The sequence below is a fragment of the Bombina bombina genome, chromosome 3, assembly GCF_027579735.1.
Source record: "Bombina bombina isolate aBomBom1 chromosome 3, aBomBom1.pri, whole genome shotgun sequence".
NCBI classification, from domain to species: Eukaryota; Metazoa; Chordata; class Amphibia; order Anura; family Bombinatoridae; genus Bombina; species Bombina bombina.
Genome location: NC_069501.1, coordinates 982,736,567 through 982,753,611, shown reverse-complemented (window position 1 = coordinate 982,753,611; position 17,045 = coordinate 982,736,567). Strand labels below are relative to the sequence as shown.

The 17,045-nt window shown below is 45.3% G+C and overlaps 1 protein-coding gene across 4 annotated transcripts in view; it reads left to right on the top strand.

Annotated features, from left to right (window-relative positions):
• The window catches only part of ITGA7 (integrin subunit alpha 7), a 331,759-nt gene that overhangs the window by 274,337 nt on the left and 40,377 nt on the right, over nucleotides 1–17,045 (top strand). For all 4 annotated transcript variants that reach the window (XM_053708086.1, XM_053708088.1, XM_053708089.1 and 1 more), the window contains one exon: nucleotides 13,580–13,760. In XM_053708086.1, the coding sequence (XP_053564061.1) occupies nucleotides 13,580–13,760 (181 nt within the window). The remainder of the gene's footprint in view (nucleotides 1–13,579; nucleotides 13,761–17,045) is intronic.

Genomic DNA, 17,045 nt, shown 5'->3' with positions numbered 1-17,045 from the left:
TGTTGGGATTTAGGGTAATCTAATAGCCCTAGCTGTGTGCACACGGGGTATTGTAGTGCGGCTTGCTGTGTGGTTGATGGGATTTAGGGTAATCTAATAGCCCTAGCTGTGTGCACACGGGGTATTGTAGTGTGGCGTGCTGTGTGTTTGTTGGGATTTAGGGTAATCTATTAGCCCTAGCTGTGTGCACACGGGGTATTGTAGTGCGGCGTGCTGTGTGTTTGCTTGGGATTTAGGGTAATCTAATAGCCCTAGCTGTGTGCACACGGGGTATTGTAGTGCGGCGTGGCTGTGTGTTTGTTGGGATTTAGGGTAATCTATAGCCCTAGCTGTGTGCACACGGGGTATTGTAGTGTGGCGTGCTGTGTGTTTGTTGGGATTTAGGGTAATCTATTAGCCCTAGCTGTGTGCACACGGGGTATTGTAGTGCGGCGTGCTGTGTGTTTGCTGGGATTTAGGGTAATCTAATAGCCCTAGCTGTGTGCACACGGGGTATTGTAGTGCGGCGTGCTGTGTGTTTGCTGGGATTTAGGGTAATCTATTAGCCCTAGCTGTGTGCACACGGGGTATTGTAGTGCGGCGTGCTGTGTGTTTGCTGGGATTTAGGGTAATCTAATAGCCCTAGCTGTGTGCACACGGGGTATTGTAGTGCGGCGTGCTGTGTGTTTGCTGGGATTTAGGGTAATCTAATAGCCCTAGCTGTGTGCACACGGGGTATTGTAGTGCGGCGTGCTGTGTGTTTGTTGGGATTTAGGGTAATCTAATAGCCCTAGCTGTGTGCACACGGGGTATTGTAGTGCGGCGTGCTGTGTGTTTGCTGGGATTTAGGGTAATCTATTAGCCCTAGCTGTGTGCACACGGGGTATTGTAGTGCGGCGTGCTGTGTGTTTGTTGGGATTTAGGGTAATCTAATAGCCCTAGCTGTGTGCACACGGGGTATTGTAGTGTGGCGTGCTGTGTGTTTGTTGGGATTTAGGGTAATCTATTAGCCCTAGCTGTGTGCACACGGGGTATTGTAGTGCGGCGTGCTGTGTGTTTGCTGGGATTTAGGGTAATCTAATAGCCCTAGCTGTGTGCACACGGGGTATTGTAGTGTCGGCGTGCTGTGTGTTTGCTTGGGATTTAGGGTAATCTAATAGCCCTAGCTGTGTGCACACGGGGTATTGTAGTGCGGCGTGCTGTGTGTTTGTTGGGATTTAGGGTAATCTAATAGCCCTAGCTGTGTGCACACCGGGGTATTGTAGTGCGGCGTGCTGTGTGTTTGCTGGGATTTAGGGTAATCTAATAGCCCTAGCTGTGTGCACACGGGGTATTGTAGTGCGGCGTGCTGTGTGTTTGTTGGGATTTAGGGTAATCTAATAGCCCTAGCTGTGTGCACACGGGGTATTGTAGTGCGGCGTGCTGTGTGTTTGTTGGGATTTAGGGTAATCTAATAGCCCTAGCTGTGTGCACACGGGGTATTGTAGTGCGGCGTGCTGTGTGTTTGCTGGGATTTAGGGTAATCTAATAGCCCTAGCTGTGTGCACACGGGGTATTGTAGTGTGGCGTGCTGTGTGTTTGTTGGGATTTAGGGTAATCTAATAGCCCTAGCTGTGTGCACACGGGGTATTGTAGTGCGGCGTGCTGTGTGTTTGTTGGGATTTAGGGTAATCTAATAGCCCTAGCTGTGTGCACACGGGGTATTGTAGTGTGGCGTGCTGTGTGTTTGTTGGGATTTAGGGTAATCTAATAGCCCTAGCTGTGTGCACACGGGGTATTGTAGTGCGGCGTGCTGTGTGTTTGTTGGGATTTAGGGTAATCTAATAGCCCTAGCTGTGTGCACACGGGGTATTGTAGTGCGGCGTGCTGTGTGTTTGCTGGGATTTAGGGTAATCTAATAGCCCTAGCTGTGTGCACACGGGGTATTGTAGTGTGGCGTGCTGTGTGTTTGCTGGGATTTAGGGTAATCTATTAGCCCTAGCTGTGTGCACACGGGGTATTGTAGTGCGGCGTGCTGTGTGTTTGCTGGGATTTAGGGTAATCTAATAGCCCTAGCTGTGTGCACACGGGGTATTGTAGTGCGGCGTGCTGTGTGTTTGCTGGGATTTAGGGTAATCTAATAGCCCTAGCTGTGTGCACACGGGGTATTGTAGTGCGGCGTGCTGTGTGTTTGATGGGATTTAGGGTAATCTAATAGCCCTAGCTGTGTGCACACGGGGTATTGTAGTGCGGCGTGCTGTGTGTTTGCTGGGATTTAGGGTAATCTATAGCCCTAGCTGTGTGCACACGGGGTATTGTAGTGCGGCGTGCTGTGTGTTTGTGGGATTTAGGGTAATCTAATAGCCCTAGCTGTGTGCACACGGGGTATTGTAGTGCGGCGTGCTGTGTGTTTGTTGGGATTTAGGGTAATCTATTAGCCCTAGCTGTGTGCACACGGGGTATTGTTAGTGCGGCGTGCTGTGTGTTTGTTGGGATTTAGGGTAATCTAATAGCCCTAGCTGTGTGCACACGGGGTATTGTAGTGTGGCGTGCTGTGTGTTTGTTGGGATTTAGGGTAATCTAATAGCCCTAGCTGTGTGCACACGGGGTATTGTAGTGCGGCGTGCTGTGTGTTTGCTGGGATTTAGGGTAATCTAATAGCCCTAGCTGTGTGCACACGGGGTATTGTAGTGTGGCGTGCTGTGTGTTTGTTGGGATTTAGGGTAATCTAATAGCCCTAGCTGTGTGCACACGGGGTATTGTAGTGTCGGCGTGCTGTGTGTTTGCTGGGATTTAGTGTAATCTAATAGCCCTAGCTGTGTGCACACGGGGTATTGTAGTGCGGCGTGCTGTGTGTTTGTTGGGATTTAGGGTAATCTAATAGCCCTAGCTGTGTGCACACGGGGTATTGTAGTGCGGCGTGCTGTGTGTTTGTTGGGATTTAGGGTAATCTAATAGCCCTAGCTGTGTGCACACGGGGTATTGTAGTGTGGCGTGCTGTGTGTTTGTTGGGATTTAGGGTAATCTAATAGCCCTAGCTGTGTGCACACGGGGTATTGTAGTGCGGCATGCTGTGTGTTTGTTGGGATTTAGGGTAATCTAATAGCCCTAGCTGTGTGCACACGGGGTATTGTAGTGCGGCGTGCTGTGTGTTTGCTGGGATTTAGGGTAATCTAATAGCCCTAGCTGTGTGCACACGGGGTATTGTAGTGCGGCGTGCTGTGTGTTTGCTGGGATTTAGGGTAATCTATAGCCCTAGCTGTGTGCACACGGGGTATTGTAGTGCGGCGTGCTGTGTGTTTGCTGGGATTTAGGGTAATCTAATAGCCCTAGCTGTGTGCACACGGGGTATTGTAGTGCGGCGTGCTGTGTGTTTGTGGGATTTAGGGTAATCTAATAGCCCTAGCTGTGTGCACACGGGGTATTGTAGTGCGGCGTGCTGTGTGTTTGCTTGGGATTTAGGGTAATCTAATAGCCCTAGCTGTGTGCACACGGGGTATTGTAGTGCGGCGTTGCTGTGTGTTTGTTGGGATTTAGGGTAATCTAATAGCCCTAGCTGTGTGCACACGGGGTATTGTAGTGTCGGCGTGCTGTGTGTTTGCTTGGGATTTAGGGTAATCTAATAGCCCTAGCTGTGTGCACACGGGGTATTGTAGTGCGGCGTGCTGTGTGTTTGTTGGGATTTAGGGTAATCTAATAGCCCTAGCTGTGTGCACACGGGGTATTGTAGTGCGGCGTGCTGTGTGTTTGTTGGGATTTAGGGTAATCTAATAGCCCTAGCTGTGTGCACACGGGGTATTGTAGTGTGGCGTGCTGTGTGTTTGTTGGGATTTAGGGTAATCTAATAGCCCTAGCTGTGTGCACACGGGGTATTGTAGTGCGGCGTGCTGTGTGTTTGTTGGGATTTAGGGTAATCTATTAGCCCTAGCTGTGTGCACACGGGGTATTGTAGTGCGGCGTGCTGTGTGTTTGTTGGGATTTAGGGTAATCTAATAGCCCTAGCTGTGTGCACACGGGGTATTGTAGTGCGGCGTGCTGTGTGTTTGCTGGGATTTAGGGTAATCTAATAGCCCTAGCTGTGTGCACACGGGGTATTGTAGTGCGGCGTGCTGTGTGTTTGTTGGGATTTAGGGTAATCTATTAGCCCTAGCTGTGTGCACACGGGGTATTGTAGTGCGGCGTGCTGTGTGTTTGCTGGGATTTAGGGTAATCTAATAGCCCTAGCTGTGTGCACACGGGGTATTGTAGTGCGGCGTGCTGTGTGTTTGTTGGGATTTAGGGTAATCTAATAGCCCTAGCTGTGTGCACACGGGGTATTGTAGTGTGGCGTGCTGTGTGTTTGTTGGGATTTAGGGTAATCTAATAGCCCTAGCTGTGTGCACACGGGGTATTGTAGTGCGGCGTGCTGTGTGTTTGCTGGGATTTAGGGTAATCTAATAGCCCTAGCTGTGTGCACACGGGGTATTGTAGTGCGGCGTGCTGTGTGTTTGCTGGGATTTAGGGTAATCTAATAGCCCTAGCTGTGTGCACACGGGGTATTGTAGTGCGGCGTGCTGTGTGTTTGCTTGGGATTTAGGGTAATCTAATAGCCCTAGCTGTGTGCACACGGGGTATTGTAGTGCGGCGTGCTGTGTGTTTGCTGGGATTTAGGGTAATCTAATAGCCCTAGCTGTGTGCACACGGGGTATTGTAGTGTGCGGCGTGCTGTGTGTTTGTTGGGATTTAGGGTAATCTAATAGCCCTAGCTGTGTGCACACGGGGTATTGTAGTGTGGCGTGCTGTGTGTTTGTTGGGATTTAGGGTAATCTAATAGCCCTAGCTGTGTGCACACGGGGTATTGTAGTGTGGCGTGCTGTGTGTTTGTTGGGATTTAGGGTAATCTAATAGCCCTAGCTGTGTGCACACGGGGTATTGTAGTGCGGCGTGCTGTGTGTTTGCTGGGATTTAGGGTAATCTAATAGCCCTAGCTGTGTGCACACGGGGTATTGTAGTGCGGTGTAGTGTGGCGTGCTGTGTGTTTGCTGGGATTTAGGGTAATCTATTAGCCCTAGCTGTGTGCACACGGGGTATTGTAGTGTGGCGTGCTGTGTGTTTGCTGGGATTTAGGGTAATCTAATAGCCCTAGCTGTGTGCACACGGGGTATTGTAGTGTGGCGTGCTGTGTGTTTGCTGGGATTTAGGGTAATCTAATAGCCCTAGCTGTGTGCACACGGGGTATTGTAGTGTGGCGTGCTGTGTGTTTGTTGGGATTTAGGGTAATCTAATAGCCCTAGCTGTGTGCACACGGGGTATTGTAGTGCGGCGTGCTGTGTGTTTGCTGGGATTTAGGGTAATCTAATAGCCCTAGCTGTGTGCACACGGGGTATTGTAGTGCGGCGTGCTGTGTGTTTGCTGGGATTTAGGGTAATCTAATAGCCCTAGCTGTGTGCACACGGGGTATTGTAGTGCGGCGTGCTGTGTGTTTGCTGGGATTTAGGGTAATCTAATAGCCCTAGCTGTGTGCACACGGGGTATTGTAGTGCGGCATGCTGTGTGTTTGCTGGGATTTAGGGTAATCTATTAGCCCTAGCTGTGTGCACACGGGGTATTGTAGTGTGCGGCATGCTGTGTGTTTGTTGGGATTTAGGGTAATCTAATAGCCCTAGCTGTGTGCACACGGGGTATTGTAGTGTGGCGTGCTGTGTGTTTGTTGGGATTTAGGGTAATCTAATAGCCCTAGCTGTGTGCACACGGGGTATTGTAGTGTGGCGTGCTGTGTGTTTGTTGGGATTTAGGGTAATCTAATAGCCCTAGCTGTGTGCACACGGGGTATTGTAGTGCTGGCGTGCTGTGTGTTTGCTGGGATTTAGGGTAATCTAATAGCCCTAGCTGTGTGCACACGGGGTATTGTAGTGTGGCGTGCTGTGTGTTTGTTGGGATTTAGGGTAATCTATTAGCCCTAGCTGTGTGCACACGGGGTATTGTAGTGTGGCGTGCTGTGTGTTTGCTGGGATTTAGGGTAATCTAATAGCCCTAGCTGTGTGCACACGGGGTATTGTAGTGTGGCGTGCTGTGTGTTTGCTGGGATTTAGGGTAATCTAATAGCCCTAGCTGTGTGCACACGGGGTATTGTAGTGTGGCGTGCTGTGTGTTTGCTGGGATTTAGGGTAATCTAATAGCCCTAGCTGTGTGCACACGGGGTATTGTAGTGCGGCGTGCTGTGTGTTTGCTGGGATTTAGGGTAATCTAATAGCCCTAGCTGTGTGCACACGGGGTATTGTAGTGCGGCGTGCTGTGTGTTTGCTGGGATTTAGGGTAATCTAATAGCCCTAGCTGTGTGCACACGGGGTATTGTAGTGCGGCAGTGCTGTGTGTTTGCTGGGATTTAGGGTAATCTAATAGCCCTAGCTGTGTGCACACGGGGTATTGTAGTGCGGCGTGCTGTGTGTTTGCTGGGATTTAGGGTAATCTAATAGCCCTAGCTGTGTGCACACGGGGTATTGTAGTGCGGCGTGCTGTGTGTTTGCTGGGATTTAGGGTAATCTAATAGCCCTAGCTGTGTGCACACGGGGTATTGTAGTGCGGCGTGCTGTGTGTTTGCTGGGATTTAGGGTAATCTAATAGCCCTAGCTGTGTGCACACGGGGTATTGTAGTGTGGCGCTGCTGTGTGTTTGTTGGGATTTAGGGTAATCTAATAGCCCTAGCTGTGTGCACACGGGGTATTGTAGTGCGGCGTGCTGTGTGTTTGCTGGGATTTAGGGTAATCTAATAGCCCTAGCTGTGTGCACACGGGGTATTGTAGTGCGGCGTGCTGTGTGTTTGCTGGGATTTAGGGTAATCTAATAGCCCTAGCTGTGTGCACACGGGGTATTGTAGTGTGGCGTGCTGTGTGTTTGCTGGGATTTAGGGTAATCTATTAGCCCTAGCTGTGTGCACACGGGGTATTGTAGTGCGGCGTGCTGTGTGTTTGCTGGGATTTAGGGTAATCTAATAGCCCTAGCTGTGTGCACACGGGGTATTAGTTGCTGTGTGTTTGCTGGGATTTAGGGTAATCTATTAGCCCTAGCTGTGTGCACACGGGGTATTGTAGTGTGGCGTGCTGTGTGTTTGCTGGGATTTAGGGTAATCTAATAGCCCTAGCTGTGTGCACACAGGGTATTGTAGTGTGGCGTGCTGTGTGTTTGCTGGGATTTAGGGTAATCTAATAGCCCTAGCTGTGTGCACACGGGGTATTGTAGTGCGGCGTGCTGTGTGTTTGCTGGGATTTAGGGTAATCTAATAGCCCTAGCTGTGTGCACACGGGGTATTGTAGTGCGGCGTGCTGTGTGTTTGCTGGGATTTAGGGTAATCTAATAGCCCTAGCTGTGTGCACACGGGGTATTGTAGTGCGGCGTGCTGTGTGTTTGCTGGGATTTAGGGTAATCTATTAGCCCTAGCTGTGTGCACACGGGGTATTGTAGTGTGGCGTGCTGTGTGTTTGCTGGGATTTAGGGTAATCTAATAGCCCTAGCTGTGTGCACACGGGGTATTGTAGTGTGGCATGCTGTGTGTTTGCTGGGATTTAGGGTAATCTAATAGCCCTAGCTGTGTGCACACGGGGTATTGTAGTGTGGCGTGCTGTGTGTTTGCTGGGATTTAGGGTAATCTATTAGCCCTAGCTGTGTGCACACGGGGTATTGTAGTGTGGCGTGCTGTGTGTTTGTTGGGATTTAGGGTAATCTATTAGCCCTAGCTGTGTGCACACGGGGTATTGTAGTGTGGCGTGCTGTGTGTTTGTTGGGATTTAGGGTAATCTAATAGCCCTAGCTGTGTGCACACGGGGTATTGTAGTGCGGCGTGCTGTGTGTTTGTTGGGATTTAGGGTAATCTAATAGCCCTAGCTGTGTGCACACGGGGTATTGTAGTGTGGCGTGCTGTGTGTTTGCTGGGATTTAGGGTAATCTAATAGCCCTAGCTGTGTGCACACGGGGTATTGTAGTGCGGCATGCTGTGTGTTTGCTGGGATTTAGGGTAATCTAATAGCCCTAGCTGTGTGCACACGGGGTATTGTAGTGCGGCGTGCTGTGTGTTTGTTGGGATTTAGGGTAATCTAATAGCCCTAGCTGTGTGCACACGGGGTATTGTAGTGCGGCGTGCTGTGTGTTTGTTGGGATTTAGGGTAATCTAATAGCCCTAGCTGTGTGCACACGGGGTATTGTAGTGTGGCGTGCTGTGTGTTTGTTGGGATTTAGGGTAATCTAATAGCCCTAGCTGTGTGCACACGGGGTATTGTAGTGTGGCGTGCTGTGTGTTTGCTGGGATTTAGGGTAATCTAATAGCCCTAGCTGTGTGCACACGGGGTATTGTAGTGCGGCGTGCTGTGTGTTTGTTGGGATTTAGGGTAATCTAATAGCCCTAGCTGTGTGCACACGGGGTATTGTAGTGCGGCGTGCTGTGTGTTTGCTGGGATTTAGGGTAATCTAATAGCCCTAGCTGTGTGCACACGGGGTATTGTAGTGCGGCGTGCTGTGTGTTTGTTGGGATTTAGGGTAATCTAATAGCCCTAGCTGTGTGCACACGGGGTATTGTAGTGCGGCATGCTGTGTGTTTGCTGGGATTTAGGGTAATCTAATAGCCCTAGCTGTGTGCACACGGGGTATTGTAGTGCGGCGTGCTGTGTGTTTGTTGGGATTTAGGGTAATCTAATAGCCCTAGCTGTGTGCACACGGGGTATTGTAGTGTGGCGTGCTGTGTGTTTGTTGGGATTTAGGGTAATCTAATAGCCCTAGCTGTGTGCACACGGGGTATTGTAGTGCGGCATGCTGTGTGTTTGCTGGGATTTAGGGTAATCTAATAGCCCTAGCTGTGTGCACACGGGGTATTGTAGTGCGGCGTGCTGTGTGTTTGCTGGGATTTAGGGTAATCTAATAGCCCTAGCTGTGTGCACACGGGGTATTGTAGTGTGCGGCGTGCTGTGTGTTTGCTGGGATTTAGGGTAATCTAATATGTTGGGATTTAGGGTAATCTAATAGCCCTAGCTGTGTGCACACGGGGTATTGTAGTGTGGCGTGCTGTGTGTTTGTTGGGATTTAGGGTAATCTATTAGCCCTAGCTGTGTGCACACGGGGTATTGTAGTGTGGCGTGCTGTGTGTTTGTTGGGATTTAGGGTAATCTAATAGCCCTAGCTGTGTGCACACAGGGTATTGTAGTGCGGCGTGCTGTGTGTTTGCTGGGATTTAGGGTAATCTAATAGCCCTAGCTGTGTGCACACAGGGTATTGTAGTGCGGCGTGCTGTGTGTTTGTTGGGATTTAGGGTAATCTAATAGCCCTAGCTGTGTGCACACAGGGTATTGTAGTGCGGCGTGCTGTGTGTTTGTTGGGATTTAGGGTAATCTAATAGCCCTAGCTGTGTGCACACGGGGTATTGTAGTGTGGCGTGCTGTGTGTTTGTTGGGATTTAGGGTAATCTAATAGCCCTAGCTGTGTGCACACGGGGTATTGTAGTGTGGCGTGCTGTGTGTTTGTTGGGATTTAGGGTAATCTATTAGCCCTAGCTGTGTGCACACGGGGTATTGTAGTGTGGCGTGCTGTGTGTTTGTTGGGATTTAGGGTAATCTAATAGCCCTAGCTGTGTGCACACGGGGTATTGTAGTGTGGCGTGCTGTGTGTTTGTTGGGATTTAGGGTAATCTAATAGCCCTAGCTGTGTGCACACGGGGTATTGTAGTGCGGCGTGCTGTGTGTTTGCTGGGATTTAGGGTAATCTAATAGCCCTAGCTGTGTGCACACGGGGTATTGTAGTGTGGCGTGCTGTGTGTTTGTTGGGATTTAGGGTAATCTAATAGCCCTAGCTGTGTGCACACAGGGTATTGTAGTGCGGCGTGCTGTGTGTTTGTTGGGATTTAGGGTAATCTAATAGCCCTAGCTGTGTGCACACGGGGTATTGTAGTGTGGCGTGCTGTGTGTTTGTTGGGATTTAGGGTAATCTAATAGCCCTAGCTGTGTGCACACGGGGTATTGTAGTGTGGCGTGCTGTGTGTTTGTTGGGATTTAGGGTAATCTATTAGCCCTAGCTGTGTGCACACGGGGTATTGTAGTGTGGCGTGCTGTGTGTTTGTTGGGATTTAGGGTAATCTAATAGCCCTAGCTGTGTGCACACGGGGTATTGTAGTGTGGCGTGCTGTGTGTTTGTTGGGATTTAGGGTAATCTAATAGCCCTAGCTGTGTGCACACGGGGTATTGTAGTGCGGCGTGCTGTGTGTTTGCTGGGATTTAGGGTAATCTAATAGCCCTAGCTGTGTGCACACGGGGTATTGTAGTGTGGCGTGCTGTGTGTTTGTTGGGATTTAGGGTAATCTAATAGCCCTAGCTGTGTGCACACGGGGTATTGTAGTGTGGCGTGCTGTGTGTTTGCTGGGATTTAGGGTAATCTATTAGCCTTTGGAGACAAAGGCGCTAAAAAAATCTGCCTTCTCACACTCTGCTCTGTGAAATATGATCCTGTTTCTATGGGTTAGGGGGCGCAATACTTGCCTTGCCCTGGGCGCTGACAACCCACGCTACGCCACTGTATATATATATAACAAATAAAAGCAACCCAAGATAGACAAACAATATTGACTTAGATGATGTGATTGGTAAAAGCAGAATGAAAACATAATGCTAACAGATAAAGGTAGGATCGATCCCAGAACAAAAGAAAATAAGTAACTTTCAAACCTCAAAGAAGAAACAGAAGGGTGGTTTGAAGCTTGGCTGCCTGATCGTCATTAGAAATTGATGTGCATAGAACAGAACACTATGGGCTAGATTTATCAAAGGCTAGGCGAACTCTGTATGTTCTTCGCCTGTAACTGCGCCCCAGCTCGCCTCCGGAGAGGCGCACATGTGCGCCTAAATTTATAAAAAAAATAGACGTAAATTTGCGCAGGCGAGCTGGGGCGAAATAATGATAAATTGCGCCTGTCGGAAAAAGCATTTACTCCCTATTTATAGAAACATAGATATTGACGGCAGATAAGAGCCATAGGCCCAGCAAGTCTGCCCGACCTTACCTAACAGTATAAACTTATCTAGTTCGTAGGATAGCCCTATGCTTGTCCCATGCATTTTTAAAGTCCCCCACAGTGTTTGTTGCTACTACCTCTTGAGGAAGTTTATTCCATAAATCAATCACTCTTTCTGTAAAGAAGTGCTTCCTCAAATTACTCCTGAATCTACTACCCTTTAGCTTGAGCTCATGACCCCTTGTTCTTGAATTTTCCATTTTATGTAAAATACCCACAGCCTCAGTTTTACTAAACCCTTTAATGTACTTGAAAGTTGCTATCATATCACCTCTTTCCCTTCTCTCCTCTAAGCTATACATATTTAGGTCATTGAGCCTATCCTGGTAAGTTATTTTTTAGACCATGTACCATTTTGGTAGCCCTCCTTTGCACAGATTCAAGTTTGTTAATATCCTTCTGAAGATATGGTCTCCAGAACTTATCACAGTACATCCCTATAAATATTTGCGCCGCCATGTTTTGATTATTAAAAAAACGTTTTTTAGGTAACTATTTAGCTAATATTTATATTATATAATGTTTCTGTGCTGTTTGTGCCATATGTTGACAGAAAAATAAAATATATCAATATATCATTGATACATATATATAAAACTTTTTGTACCATATGCGCTTGTGGAAGCGCAAATTACTGGGAATAACAGTATCTTCTTTGCGCTGAACTTTTGAAAAATTAGTTAAAAGAGTAAAGTACTGCATCACAAGATGTAAAAGCATGTATTATAATGGTGTTCGACTCAGTCTGTATGGCGAAATATACAACACGCAATTACAGCCGGAATTATCGGCGCAAAGCAATGATGAATAAGCAACTGGGCGTATTTGTAGGTCGGGCTGTTAAATTACGCCTATTACTAATGTATATTGGTGCACTCGGGAGCGCGCCTGTGCGCCTAGGCGAATGGAAGTGGAGTGCGAAGAAGTTTCTTTCAGATTTGCGCAATTATAGGCACAGAGTGCTTTGATAAATATGAGGATCCATTTGTATGCGTTATTTTGGACGATATTACAGGAGAATGGCTTTGATAAATCTAGCCCTATGGCTGACCGCTCCATACTCAAATAAAGCATTCACTACGCTATCTTTTAGGATCTTCGGAATGCCTGCTAAATAAACAAACCACTGATGCTGTCACATCACATAGAGAGTGTGAGCTGCATAAGATTTGCAATAAACTCAGAAAAGGTATAGCTTGAGCGGGACTCCGGGAGCTTGGAGAGATAAGAGAGGGGTAAAAGAAAACAGAGTATATTTATGAGACAGCAGCTGTCCCCCTGAGCAGTGTGTTGGGCGATCCCTCTTTCACTCGTAGTACAAGGATTATTGCAAAATAGAGTTAATTATTTTTTTTTAAAAAATAAATTATAATAAATTATTAGCTTACAAGGGTGTTAGCTATAGATGAGGCCAGTTCAAAGGATATTATTTAGGGAAAAAACTAAGATAATCGCTGCAAACTTTATAGCAGCAGTAGTTTTAGTTATGCTGTGCTGTCTACATGCGTGCGCGCTCACAGCAATAAGCAGAGACTTCCGGCTTTCTCAACATAACTTTCAGCCATGTCGGCACGGAGCGGTCAAGTAAATTTAAAAAAATAAATAAAGCTATAATAAAAAGAAATATCGATTTGCATTTAAAAAAAAATAAAGAAACATTATGAATAAAAAACAAACAAAACACTAATGACAAGTGTTTAAAGTCCCTTTAAGGGCAAGCATTTATAGGCGCAACCACGCTTACACCATTCCCTGCATAGTGGTTTAGTGCACACTCAGAAATCCTCTCAAATGCTAATGCTTTACTCCTTGTAATTACATTTCCTTTGCTCAATAGCACTCTAATGTAGCGTCCTCTGGTGGCTGCCAAAATTTTTTTTTTTTTAGAGTTTTGGATAATAGTTGTGCTTGCCTCATGGGGCCCCCTGGCCCAGTGGGCCCCTGACAGGAGTCACCCCTTTCACCCCCTGATTGCGGCCCTAGGGCTGTATTACGAGTGGAGCACAATTTATCTCTCCCACTCGTAAATTGAATTTGCTAGATGGCGGTTTTTAGCGCACATATTACAGGTTGAAAGTAAAGGTTTTGCAGCCCTTATCAGCCAAATGTGGTCATGAAGACAGTGACGGGGAAGTCACCTGTCTGTACCCTGCAGCTCTTACCGCAAGAGAATTAGATGTCTATATACCCAGAGAGTTAAAGAAGAGACAAGACGATTTTCAGTAAAGAAAGGCAGGAACAGTCCATAGAAACTATTCAGTCATCTCTGAGCCTATGACATCTGGCACTGTGGTGATTTCTTGTGGTTTATAACCATTCTTACATTATGTCTTTATGCAAAGATCAGGGTGTCCTAACACCAAGGTATTTCACTATAGTATATTGCCGTGTAAATAGCACAAGCATAAGATACTGTATGGATAACTACATAAATTGCAGGTTTTTTTCATGTTGACTACAAAGGCATCATCTAGAATTCTATATGGTTTTAGTCTGCCCTCTAGTGGTAAAAGCATAAACTGCATAATTAACAGTATTTACAGTGTTCCATTTAATAACAAATTGCCTTTTTTCCCCATCATTCTTGTATTCTAGAGAGAACAACGTTCCAGTCTTTTCACTAACTGACCAGAAAGACATTGCTTTAAAGATCACCATCACTAACTTCCCATCTGATCATCTGAACCCATCACGTGATGGAGATGACGCTCATGAAGCCCAACTTATTTTAACTGTCCCAAGCACCATGTTTTACTCTACCGTTCGCCCTGTCACGGTAAGCACAGTCCAAAGACTAATTTATTTATATCTCCTACTCTATTACGGCAGAATAGCAAATGAATGGAAAATATTCTTTATTTCCATATTGCTGTCAAATTCAATATTTTTAATCACATTTTTTAAATGTCTTAGACAAAATAATCTGGTCAGTAGAATAGTAAAAACATTTCTGTATGAATTCTGCAATATTTGATGAGTGTTATTTTCAGTGATATTTTAAGCAATATATTCGTTTTACTGATGAGTTTGATTGAATCCAGGCCAGTGATAAGCATGAAGGAAATGAGTAAATACAGTAGATTTGCATAAACAACAAATGCATGATAAAGACAATGTAATAGCACTTAGGGGCATATTTATCAGCCCTGTGTTTCAGGCTTCCATAACCTGTCCATCTGCTCTGAGGCCGAGGCCAGAAATCGCCAGAAATCAACCCGATCGAAAATGATCGGGTTGATTGACACCCGCTGCTAGCGGCTGCAAATCTGCAAGGGCGGCATTGCACCAGCAGTTCACAAGAACTGCTGGTGCAATGATAAATGCGAAGAGCGTATGCTGTCGGCATTTATCGATGGGCAGTGGACATGATCAACAATATCGGATCATGTCCGCTCGCACAATCATAAGTATACCCCTTAGCCTGAACTTCAAATGAGTAGTAGATTTTTTTCTGACAAGTTTCAGTTATGATTATTTCTACTCCCCCTGTATCATGTGACAGCCATCAACCAATTACAAATGCATATACGTATATGCTGTGAATTCTTCCACATGCTCAGTTTGAGCTGGGGACTCAAATAGTGTAAATATAAAAGACTGTGCACATTTCTTTTTAATGAAAGTAAATTGGAAAGTTGTTTAAAATCGCATGCTCTATCTGAATCATGAAGTTTAATTTTGATTAGACTGTCTCTTTAAGAGGACATTTAACATTACTGACTCACAGCATTTGTTGTCATAGGTTTAGTTTTTTTCCTTTATATTTAAATGATCTTCAAAGGATAGAAAGTAATGTCAAGTGTTGTTTAAAGGGACAGTAAAGTCAAATTTAAACTTTTGTAATTCAGGTAGAGCATGCAATTTTAAACAACTTTCCGGTTTACTTTGATTGGCTAATTATCTTTGTTCTCTTGGTACCCTTTGTTGAAAAGCATATGTAGGTAGTCTCAAGAGCCTAATGCAGTATTCCTAAAAGCTCCCAGGGTCTTTTTGATACATAACCAACAGGTTATGGGCCCAGACACTAAAGGAAAACTACAAGTCAGTAAGTGTTGCATCTATGATCCAAGTAAATACTGTGTGAGGAAACAAGAGCTGCATCCAATTTACTGAAAGATGGCAAGTGGTTCAGATGTGAAATATGCAATAGCAAAGCTCAACAATACCAACTACCAGCTGTGGAAGTTTAAGCTTAAATGCTGTTATCCAAAGATGATTTATGGGAGATGCTGGATACAAACAGACCCACTGAAAACCCAGAAGAATGGGACAAGAAAAACAGGCAAGCAAAAGCAGTTGTACCCCTGTTAGTGGAGGATGATCAACTCATTCATATAATAGAAAACACAGCTAAAGGTATGTGGACTGCACTACAAAAACTGCATGAGCGTTCAAACTTAAACCGTAAACTATATTTGCTGCGCAGACTGTATAAGATGAGGCTGGAAAAAGGCCAGGAAATGTATGAACAAGTGAATGCTATGCTAGAGGTTGTGGAACTGCTACGTGCAATTGGAGAAGAAATGAAAGACAATCATGTTGTAGCATTGCTATTATGCAGCCTTCCAGAGTCATATGGTGCCCTTACCAGGACTAACACTAGAATATGCTAAGGGAAAATGAATTGATGAATACAATAGAAGAAAGTGAAGAAAATGAGAGATCAGAGGTAGCTCTGAAGGTGCAAAAAGGCACAAAGCAAAACAGAGAAACCAGAGTGTGTTTTCAAAAAGTCCGGTCACCTGAAAAAGAACTGCTCAATCTGGAAAGCTGAGCAGCAAAGGTTAGAGCCACTCACAAGAGAAAGAGCTAAGGCAGCCACAAAGGAAACTGCAGCTGCATCATGGAGCGGTAGCTTTAAAGTGACTCAGAATAGTAAACCACATGGATGGTGCATTGACTCAGGGGCAACTAGTCACATGACAAGTGATGAGACATTCTTCACAGAAATTGATTTCAGTGCAAAAGATAAACAGCTAGATTACGAGTTTTGCGTTATGAGTGAAAAAGCATTGTTATGCTTCATAAGGCTGCTTTTTCCCTAACGCCGCTATTACAAGTCTTGTAGGTATAGCTGTACCGCACACCTTTTTGGCCGTAACGCAACGTCAGTACCGCACTTTTAAAAAAGTCATTTTTCAATGGGACTTCCATAGCGCCGGTATTATGAGTTTGCCTGGGAGGCCAAAAAGTGAGCGGTACACCCTATAACCGACAAGATCTGTACCGCCATCTAAACTCAGTAGTTATGAGTTTTACGTTATAAAGCTGCACCATAAAACTCATAACTAAAGTGTTAAAAAGTACACTAACACCAATAAACTACCTATTAACCGAGGCCCTCCCGCATCGCACACACTAAAATAAAATTATTAACCCCTAATCTGCCGCTCCGGACATCACCGCCACTAAAAAAATTATGAACCCCTATTCCGCTGCTCCCCGACATCCTATTAACCCTTAAACCGCCACCCTCCCGCATCGCAAACACTATTTAAAAATGATTAACCCCTAATCTGACGTCCGCCCACACCGCCGCTTTAATAAACTTATTAACCACCAAACCGCAAGCCCCCCACAATTAAATATATTTAAATAAACTATTAACCCCTAAACCTCTGACCTCCCACATCACTAAATATATTAACCCCTAAACCTAACCTTAATGTAACCCTAAGCCTAACCCTAACACCCCAACTTAAATATAATTAAAATAAAGCTAAATAAACCTTACAATTATTAAATAAATAATTCCTATTTAAAACTAAATACATACTTGTAAAATAAAACCTAAGGTAGCTACAATATAACTAATAGTTATAGTGTAGCTATCTTAGGTTTTATTTTTATTTCACAGGTAAGTTTGTATTTATTTTAACTAGGTAGACTAGTTAGTAAATAGTTATTAACTATTTAATAACTACCTAGTTACCTGTAAAATAAAACCTAACCTGCCTTACACTAAAAACTAACATTACAATAAAATAAAATAAATTAAATTATTAAAATACAATTTTCTAAATTACAAAAAAATTAATACTAAATTACAAAAAAAATAAAA